Below are 10442 nucleotides of genomic sequence, written 5' to 3'. Positions count from 1 at the left end.
AGACCAAAACTGCACTACCCTTTAAAGTACATATAGCTTGAAAAATGTAAAACAAATTCTTGTGGAGAAATGTCACCTCAAGGCTCATATAGTCTCATCAGCCTCTGACACAAAGTACTGTATTTCATTTTTTCATATTGCTGTCATAGAAAAATGATTAGAACCTTCCCTGTTAATGGAATAAGAAAAACTGAACAATTTGAAATGATGTTTATTTTTGACATAAATGTATATCACAGGCATAACAGTGTGATCTGGAAAAATATCAAACTGTTCACTAAGTACATTCCACAATGAAATGTATTCCTAAACATGATCATATGTCAAAAATAGGCACTCTGGATTTCTTGTGACCCATGTTGGTAGATCCCTGAGTTCATTGCTGTGCAGATAAAATCAGCTCTCCTTTCTCCCGTCAGCTCTCCCAATTTGGGGAAACACAACTCAGTGATTTCAACACAACTAAGACAACTCAGTCTTACATGGCCAAAGAAGAACCGAGGCAGAATTGATTTCTGCAAATCATACCTGTTTGCCTGCAGTCATACTCATTGCACTAAATCCCAGTGTGTTAAAGTGTGTAAAAATCCCAGTGTTTAAAAAATCAGGCAGTCTCATATGAAATTGTCAAGCCTCGGAGTTGTGCAATATTTTGACAAAATAGTGGAGTGGACGACTGTGGGGGCAGTTGTTCTCAGAGAACACTACATATAGCAGATCTGGAGCAAAGCAAGGAGTATTAATAGATACAGTCAAAATAGAACATTATATATATATATATATATATATATATATATAGATAGATAGATAGATAGATAGATAGATAGATAGATAGATAGATAGATAGATAGATAGATAGATAGATAGATAGATAGATAGATAGATAGATAGATAGAAAGAAAGAAAGAACCAGAACCTCAACAGAGATGCAATGATGCAAAGTATAGAACAGTCCAAGCAACTTTAAGTGGCTTACCTGCTACTTACACGTTTCACAGTGCTGTCTTGAATCTGGGGCTTGGAAGCAACAACCTGGCAATGATGAATACAGAGGACTGTGGTCAGACATGTATAAACACTATAACATGCTGAGAACAGTATTGCTAATTTGGTACCAGTGGTAAGGTGAGGGGGTCCAAAACCAGCCATTTCTCTGTTACTGTGTGGGACTGTGGTCCACCCAACGGCTCCCGAATCCTTACCCGCACCTCAAGGTGTCCTCCTGAAGGAGTTCGCCGTTTGAACACCTAATTAAAACAGAATAAAACATGAAACAAAAAACAATCATGTTTCCTATATCCTGACATCTCTTTATGTTCCCCTTTTCTATTAAATTAAAAGCATGAGTAACAAAATAATGGTGTAATTTTTATCAGACATAACCTCTACTAGCTGTCTGATCGCACACTCGCTCTCTAGGGAGTCCAACTTCAGCTCAGCAGAGCCAACCACTTTATCAGTCCTAAACAGAGTTCTATATATAAAAGGAGAGAGATAATTCCAAGTTTTAGTAATTTAATTTAGTGATTCAAAAGAACATTTTAATTGCAATTTGAACAAATATTTAAGACTGTAAATTTATTTCTAAAGTTAATAGGCTCATACAAAAATGAGGGACAAAAGAGCAGAACCCTCTTTAAAAACTTGAAGTAGACTTAATCTTTAACTATAAATCTGTGACACTAATGTTTGAATTTGGGCAATGTGGACTATAAAGATAAGGTTGGCAGTAAGAATTAGCTCCTTGCTACCTGAGTATGGATTTAACATGGGATGGATGCTCACCCTTTCTGAATGATCTCAAACTTGATGCCTTTAGACAGGACTCTCTTGAAGCCTCGGTGGCCACGCTTAATCTGAAGCACAAACTGCTCTCCAAAATCTTACGAAAGTACACAATGAGCAGCAAAAGGCATTTCATAGTCCTTCACACCCTACTTCACACAGTCTTAAGACAATGTTACATATAAGTGTCATCATACCCAAAATATTAATTTTAGTAGGTACATTCAATCATATCATCAGTCAAATGTCATTTGGCATTATAATGAATTATATTCTCATTTGGGCTCTTATGGGAATTACCTGGACTGCTGGAGCTTTTTACTGAATGAGTCTGATCCCTTTGAGCCTCCTCCTTTTGATGCATAGGTCACAACAGTTATCATATCCACTAAATCATATGAATATGAACTGAACAGTAACAGTAAAGGGAAAAACATACCAAACTAGGAAAAGCAAACTCGAAGCGCACACTGGTCTCTAAATCATTTAGGGAAATACCTGTTAAAATCAAATTGATTACAAATGACACACTTGTCAGAAAAAAAAAATCATTAAAACCAAAGTAACTGAGCAAGCAGACAAGTAATTGGCCTTAGTACCTCCAGGAACAGGTAAATTGATCCCTCTCACTATGGTCAACAGCATTTCACTTCTACTCAGCTCTGGTATAATCCTTTTGAAAAGGAAAATTAGAACCAGTTCAAGTCTGGTGGTTCCCACATCTCATGAACACAGCTAATTTTGTATTATTCTGCACTCTCTGTCTCTATCTATCTATCTATCTGTCTGTCTGTCTGTCTGTCTGTGCGTATGTGTGTGTGCGCGCATGCGTGTGTGTCTTTGATCCAGGGCAGATGAGAGAACTGAGGATGAGTCTCAGGATGGTAGCCTAGATGCACATTAGTCAAAGTCCACTTCTGTCAACCAGGCTCCACGATAACTGACTCATAGTTTTACATTTCTAACTGGCCATTCATATTAACACGTTAGTAATTTCTAATAAATAGCCAGTAATTTCTTATGAAAGTCATCATCTCCAAACATACTGGCACAACAAATCTATTCAAAACTATTTATGTTTCATACAGCTTAACTATGATGTATTTAAAACATTACCTAACTAAATGTAGAGAATTTGTCTAATTTAATCTCACTAATTGCATACAATTTATAAACTTTGTAATGTTTCTAAAAAATTTATGATCGCCATTGTCAGGTAGCTACAGACAACATATCCACAATACAGGTAAGCAAATCACATGCTTCCTGCTGATATGAACACAGTGTTGACAGCTGTCATGGAGACAGAACGTTACTAGATAATCTGGCCACAAGGGGGAAGCCAACACACTGGTACAGTGGCTTGGTTTCACCATGAGTAATGAATTTCTTTTTTTTGTTTTTTTTATCTTAAGACTGAGTCTATGTGTATCTTTGGTGTGTTGGCTTGTGTGTTGAACTTCTTACTTGAAGGTATTAAAGGCACGATCTTCCATATGAAACTTTGGGACTGGATATCCCTTGACCAGTGCTAACTTCAAAGCTTCAACATGACAGACACACTCTTCTGCAAGACTCTCAAATCTGAAAGAGAACGGCACACACTTTTAGATACTGGATATTTTAAAAAATATATCAAATTATGTACCTGCAATATACATTTACAGATCAGGATGAATGTTACTGACTTGGCTGTCTCTGTGATGTTACCCATATGGCTAAACTGCTGGCAGTATCGTCTGCACTTCTGTAGAGAAAGAACCAGATAACATCATTTTAGTTTAAAAAAGCTTAAAACGGTTCAAAAACCTTAAAAGACACAGCACTGCATAGATATTGTCATACTTGAATATATTTATTTTTAAATCTTTTAAACTACCCCTGACCCTGAAAATACTATAATTTGCAAATGTCTACACATTTTAAATCTAAATCTCGACCATGTGATATGGGCCTAAGAAATGTGCTTCTTGCGACCTCCTCTTGTTGGCGAAGAAACTCTATCAGCTGTTTGTACTGATGACTGGTGTCAAGGCAAAGAGAAGAGCTTTGTAAGGGTTCAGAAGGAAGTACACATTCCATGTCCAGATTGCAGGAGTTCTGAGAATACAGACAGAAATACACAGAAACATTGGCAAGGATAGACTGACTGTAAGTGGAATGCACTATGAGGTTCAGATTTATGCTATCTCAGATGCTATTTCTAGGTAACTGATATTCAAAAATGAAATTCATCTCATTTTATTCTACCAAATTACAAATCAGGCATGACCAGTGAGCTGTCCTTCCTAATAAACTTGTGACAACTGGAACAACATAAGACCCTATTAACAAACTGTTAGAACGCAAGTGCAGAAGCACTGTACATGTTGACATATGGATATCTAATTCATGTATCAGCCATCTTAATGCACTTTTAAAAAACAATGCTGTGAAATAATTTAGAGTTTATAGAGGGGTTTGAAAAGTATGACTAGTTTTCTATCCAAATTAAACTATTTATGTCTTCACAGTTGTCTATTTCCCAATGGAGATAGCTTATCATTGTTAATGTTTTTCCAGTCTTCAAAACATAATAGGATCAGCATGTATTGCCTCCTGGTCCGAGACAGTGGTGTGGTTTACTTGAAGTTCATCGCCAAATGAATCTGCAAAAGCCAGAGGAGTATGTAAAACAAGATGTTAATGTAACTGAGTCTTAATCATTAGGACAGGAGATGGAAAGCACATAAGTGTTTAATGGCCATAGTATATAAGGAGAAGACTAGTAGATAAAGAGGGGAGGAGAAACCATTTGCTCTTTACCGCTGTTTTTGGTCACAGCACGGAGCTCATCAGTGGACTGCAGGGAGTCATTCTGTTCTTCATCCAGCACACCCTCTGAAGGAGGGAAAAAATCAAAAAGGCCTGAAGGAGACAGAGAGCAATGTGGAGCATCAGGAAGGAAATGGAGAGCCGCTGGTCTCCATGCTGCTGCATTTCCCTCATACCGCTTTCTTTATTAGCTGCCCTCTGCCCTCCATGTTCCTCTGAGCACCCCACAGAGACCCTGTTCTAACTTCAAACATACTCAAAGTCCCTTTGCATAGAACTTCCCCTCGAGCTTAACACTTTGGTAATGTCAAGTGTGACCTTTACAGCTGTTGATACAGATACAACTGCCGATCAGGCCACCTACTGCAGGACTAAGGGCATAGCTTGCAAGCCATCTAAGAAACACCTGGATTTCTGTGAATCATATCAAAACCTTGATAGACATTTTTAATCACTTGATTTTGTATGTATAAGTAATTGCTAAGTCTTACCAGGAGGGGGCAGAAAGGAACGGACATCTTCAAATTCACTGTGCTTGGAAGCTTCCACAGTGGACTCTAATTTCTGAGAATGCTAAGAGAGAAACCAAGACCAGACAGACCATTAACTTGACTTATGACCTTCATTATTGACTTCATTGTTTTGCATGCCACTACAGTAATCCATCAGCAGTGCATGCTGCCTGGCTTTGCTGTGTCTGCTGAAGTTACGATGGCTGTTTGGCCTGATGGACCTCACAGGATTAACGGCTTTGACCCATATCCATGGCCCACTGCCTGGGGCGGGGACAGATGCACCAAGACGCCTGTTCAGTTCTCATGCCAAGTTGTATGTGTGCATGTTTGTGTTTGTGGGAAAAAGAAAAGGATAAAGAATACATGTGTGTTTGAGAGAGAAAGAAGAAGAGAGATGTACACAGGTGATACCTTCGCCATCATGCAGTAATGCTTGACCTGCTCTATGTCTCCTGTCTGTTTGGCTTGGACATCAGCCAACTTGTATTCCTTCTGTCTACTCAGCACCATCAGTGTGGTTTCTGAAGAACACAACCATACAAAAGTGTCCACTCAGTATTCATCTAGATTTGCTAACATAAATCTAAAAATGCCAAGACAATTAAATCTATATTACAGACTAATAAGTAACAACAAAATAAAAGGTAGAACTTGAGCACAGAACACTGTCATATACATCATCCATTCATTAACACTAATAAGAAACTGTAATTTACTTTGACCAGCATCATCTTCACACTTCACAAACCTTGCTCTGCACTATATGACTCAGCCAGCAGATCAATAGCTAATTCACTCCCAGCCTTTGGAAATGTGTAATCTATAGCCAACTATAAATCAACACCGACCAAAAGACATCACATTTACAGAGCTTCCCAATACATTTCATTACCAAACATACAATTAATCATTATAAGCTGTACTTTTCCATTTATGGGAATGAACAGTGGCATTCACTATAGTAAGGATTTTGTTACATACACTTTGACATAAACTGGATTTATCCAAGAAGGCCCCTTGATTTCCCACAGGGATCTCCCCCACTCTTTTGAAGAGGGAGGGACATGTTACAAATACAAAAGAATTTTCTCTTCCATGCTGCACAATGGGTCTTCCTGCTCTCAATCTAATTTTTCTTTGTCTCTAATGGTAAACACTGATACACAGATTAAAATAAGACATTCTGTTTTTGCAAAGGTTTATTCATTCAATGTGGTAGAAGGCAAACAGGAGTTGAACAAACTGATCACAATGCCTGCACTCCTACCTGAGCATCCAAAGGTTGATTGAGAGGTTGCTGAATTAGGAATCGACAAAACATTGTGCTGATGTAGCTCATTTGTGTAGGAGGCTTCTGGTGATGGAGGTGTAGTCTCTCTGACAGCTAGGAAAACTAGCTCTGCTGGGTCACTTAGATGATCAAGTCCATTCTCTCCTGGAACCTCACACTCTTCTACCTGACAGTACAGTCACCTCTGAATAATAAACCAACCCCAAAACAGGTAGGAGGCTTATAGCTTATAGTATTTTTTGACATCTATTGTGGTTTTCATATGATTTCATTGCTGTCTCGTTCATCCTCCTATAACTGAAATGTCTTCCATACATAGAGATAATAACATAATATACATAGTGAAGAGTTTATTTACTAATAAACAAATTTATATTTGTTTATTTACAAATTTATAACATGACAAACGTACATCTGACCATATTCAGAGTTTGCCCCTAAGAAAAATGCATGGACCTCATTACCTTCAGTGTAGGCAGTGTATACTTAAATGGTGATTTAATTAAAATCATGAAAAAGAAGGTACCCCTAATCTTACCTCATTTAGTTTTATAATACAAGACTCATACATTGACATATGTATCAATGTATATCAATTTACTAATGCCTTTTTCAAAATATAAGGAGATTTAGTGCTTTGAATAGCCATTCATTTATTACAGAGTACATTTCTACACGAAACATATACACTTTCACAGTTTTATAGTACTTAAATCCACTGGCAGGCCAGTTTTTAGTACTGAAGTAACAAAGACAATATCTTCACTCCTGATAAAATGTATATCTATTATTACCATGCTGTATGATAGTAAATTCAGAGGTGGCCCAGGATAGTTTTGCCGCAGTTTCAGCAGTTCTTATTGTGCCTTTACCTCATCTGAGTAACTATAAAGTTTTGCAGTGCAGACAGCAGCCTCAGTACAGTCTAAAAATAGTCACAGGTTCAAAAATAAAACAATGCCTGAACAGCTAATCAAGTTCAGCATCTTCACGATTCACACTTCTAATCTCTATTCTTTATCTCAAGATGAAGGTTAGCTTTACACAACATGTAATTTTCTCTGGGGGAGAACATGCCAGCTCTTCCTTCCCTGCTATGAAAGACGTGAACGGTTTAATTTCCCTCATAATGATAGATGTAGGTGACATAGACAGCAGAGCTCTTGACATAAAAAGGCTTTACAGTAACAGAGATATTCTGTTAGATTCACCCGCAGGTAAACACCTGTACTGCTTATAACAGTGTTTAATCTTACAGCTGGCTATGCCACCTCAAAGCAGGAAGAGGAAGAATACAACACAAAGACATTATCGGGATGTGCAGAAAGCCAAACCATAAGGCTTCACGGCAAATTATCGGTGACACTGAAACTATTATGTAAATAAAGGAGATCATTATACGGGTTTAGATTCGATGTGAATTTAAAAACAATAACAATAGCTACGCAGTATTTTCTATCAGACATTATGCCTCATATTACCTGGTTGTCTTGAGATGATATCTCGATGAGGGGGCACCTAGATGAATCTTTACTCTCTGTCATGAAGCTTTCCTCAGAGAATTTTCAGATTTAGAATCAAGAGAAGTTAGGTTTACATGTAGTTCATTCATATTACATATATCCAACTAAAAATCGAAATTCGCCATGAGTAAATTATTTAAATTGAAGCTTGTTAGCGACCTTAAAATTAGGCAAATTCTGTGAGTGAAGTAATGGAACAACAGATAAGATAAACGAGACACCGCCGTGTATAGCTAAATTGTTTGCATTGTGGGGGGAAAAAAAATCTATTTTTACATACGTTTATGTTTTGGTATTATTCTTCTGTCAAGTCGATGTTCTCTTCCTGATTCCCGCTTTCTGTCGCCCAAGGTAACGGTAGCTGAGCGCGCATGACGCGACAAATTGCGTGGTCCAGAGGCCAAGTAGGCCAAGGTGAGATATGCTACTCATTAACATTATTATTGAAAGGTTTCATTATGTTTGTTGATGGTGCCGAAGACCTTTCTGGTATACCGTATATGAATATAGACCTATAATATATGTATATATACACAAAATAACGTATTAAAAATACAGTATTTTGATGCAATGCACATTATTGCATGAGGCTATATAACCTAGACTACTATATCTTTTTTGGCCTGTTCTGGAACGCTTGACATTGACCATATTGTATTCCCAGCTTAAATACACATCGTGTTAAGATAAAATAAAAATCACCAAATAAATATAGCCTTCAAATGCGGTTATGCTTGTTCTCTTCGAGCCTCTTTGTGCCTTTTTGCGTGCAGTGAAAGCAACTATTTATCAACATTCCTTGAGAAGATATCGTATCCGTCATTCAGAGTAACATGAGTTTTACCCCATTCTTAATTCTAAAACTACACTTGGACTCTATCTTATTTTAGCAGTTTCAGCCTAATAAAATTTTTTTTTTTTACAGTGTAAAAATCCCGTTGAAAACCAAGTCAAAACAGAATACTAAAAATGACATTTTGTAGATTGTGTATATGGGCAGAGGTGTCAAAGCAATAAATCAATAAGCTTGAAACAATAATAATTATACTAAATGACATTTTTTAGTGAAAATAGTACTACCAACTGCATATAAAACCAATTTCTGATGTTTACAATTGAAAATTACTAAAATAAAATTAACATTCATGTATTAATTTTTTACTATTTTTAAAATGTTAGTTCATAATTCACTAAGCTATGTATCCCCAACCAATAACCTAACTGAGGTCTTTATTTCTGTTCCATGTTCAGCTATTCAGAAAATGTGATTCCCCCCCTGCCCCCTTTCTGATTTCTGATTATGGAGTTTACATTAGCCTGTAGTATCAGAAACAAATGGAGAGAACTGTTGTTGATATGTACTTTCCAGCCATGTGTTTTTTTCCCCCCTTTGTTCACTCTCTGTCAGCATTGTTTTATGTTCAGATGACCTCTAGTAGTATGGCTATGGGAAGAGTTATGACTGTGTGCCTGCCATGCCAAAGGTCCTGCTTCCTTGTGTGTGTTCAAAGCCTTTCCTTTCTGTCTCATTGGTCAATAAAAACTGCCAATCATTTGCTGACTTTTAATGTACATGCTAATGAGTGGTTTGTGTGCTATATGTTCAAGATTTTGATGTGTTATAAAACCCTTGTAAAAATGGAGCCCAGGACCTCTAAACATTTCCTGCATCTCCATTTCATTTAAAAAAAACTCTGCTACTTGGATAGTAATGTCTGTAGAGTGACAAGCTTAACTTTTATCTGCTGTCTCTCTCGGAGTCTCTAGGCTTGTGTGCTGCTCAGTCCCTGTTAAATCTTGTCATCTTTGTTTATTGTTTTCAAGCTTTTCTGCTGCTGCCTGGAGTAGAAGGAATGGTTCTAATTTTAGGCGGTCACTGACATATGTGTCTATATGGGGTAGTAGGGAGGATTAGTGGTTAGAATATGCAGGAGGCTTACATTCCAAGAGTATGGTTTCCTCACTGCTCTGCTTGGTGGTTCACTCAAGCTGGCAAAGACCCAACACAACACACTACTGACCGGAGGTAGCATGAATGCTTTGTGCTGCAGCTAAAAAAAACCTTAGATATTTATCAGTTTGTTTTCACAGATTATGTTGCTCTAATGATTGGTCTAGGAACTTTGTTAGGTTTAAAGGTAAGGGGTGGACGGAAAGAGACCTTGGGATTCTTTGATTCTTTGTAAACTGCTGTGTTTACAAAAGTGGCCTGTAAAATCTGCAAGAATCACATCAGCCATTTGCAAACAAATTATGGTATAAAACTGGCACTTACATTCGTGCTCATGCTACTCTTATAATGTGTTATTTTGAGTGATGTGATCAGTGTCCCCCCCATAGTTGAAATAAAACCAACACCACTGTTTAGAGTATACATGGTACTTCATATTAAAAATAGATGTTCTAAATCAGTTTAAATGTGTAAGTTGTGTGAAAGGGACAATATATAAAAATGTTACCTTGTTTGAATTGTGGAATAAAATGGGCCATAATAAAAAAAATCTTTAAAGAACT

At 37.2% G+C, this 10442-nt stretch overlaps 1 protein-coding gene and 1 long non-coding RNA gene across 6 annotated transcripts; one reads left to right on the top strand and one right to left on the bottom strand.

The window, feature by feature from the left end:
* Positions 1–201: 201 nt before the first annotated feature.
* On the bottom strand, positions 202–8270 carry LOC113574378 (coiled-coil and C2 domain-containing protein 1A-like). 5 transcript variants are annotated; one of them, XM_081710967.1, is made up of 18 exons: positions 8209–8270; positions 7887–7953; positions 6382–6571; positions 5526–5635; positions 5091–5172; positions 4591–4692; positions 4381–4433; positions 3763–3885; positions 3474–3532; positions 3253–3369; positions 2385–2458; positions 2225–2283; positions 2086–2137; positions 1786–1882; positions 1384–1474; positions 1116–1247; positions 977–1032; positions 202–719 (listed from the first exon to the last, which is right to left on the bottom strand). In XM_081710967.1, exons 2-18 carry the CDS (start codon positions 7947–7949, stop codon positions 695–697), a joined length of 1485 nt encoding a protein of 494 aa, XP_081567093.1. In that variant the 5' UTR covers positions 7950–7953; positions 8209–8270; the 3' UTR covers positions 202–694. The 5 variants fall into 5 exon arrangements, with proteins under 5 accessions (XP_081567093.1, XP_081567096.1, XP_081567094.1 ...); XM_081710970.1 differs by lacking the exon at positions 6382–6571 and having other exon boundaries at positions 8209–8264; XM_081710968.1 differs by having other exon boundaries at positions 2225–2262; positions 7887–8257.
* On the top strand, positions 7326–10256 carry LOC145656986 (uncharacterized). Its single transcript, XR_014122736.1, has 3 exons — positions 7326–7783; positions 8280–8342; positions 9180–10256. It is a non-coding gene; the product is annotated as an uncharacterized LOC145656986 (long non-coding RNA).
* Positions 10257–10442: the final 186 nt, after the last annotated feature.

The sequence above is a fragment of the Electrophorus electricus genome, chromosome 3, assembly GCF_041902795.1.
Source record: "Electrophorus electricus isolate QZ-2024a chromosome 3, ASM4190279v1, whole genome shotgun sequence".
NCBI classification, from domain to species: Eukaryota; Metazoa; Chordata; class Actinopteri; order Gymnotiformes; family Gymnotidae; genus Electrophorus; species Electrophorus electricus.
Note: the sequence above shows the minus strand (reverse complement) of the source record. Positions and strands in the feature narration are given on the sequence as shown.

Coding starts and splice junctions, on each gene's coding strand:
- LOC113574378 (XM_081710967.1), bottom strand. CDS start 7,949: ATGACAGAGAGTAAAGATTCATCTAGGTGCCCCCTCATCGAGATATCA. Junction 3,370..3,473: donor AACATCACAGAGACAGCCAA/GTCAGTAACATT, acceptor GTTCTCTTTCAG/ATTTGAGAGTCTTGCAGAAG. Junction 1,248..1,383: donor CGATCAGACAGCTAGTAGAG/GTTATGTCTGAT, acceptor TGTTTTAATTAG/GTGTTCAAACGGCGAACTCC.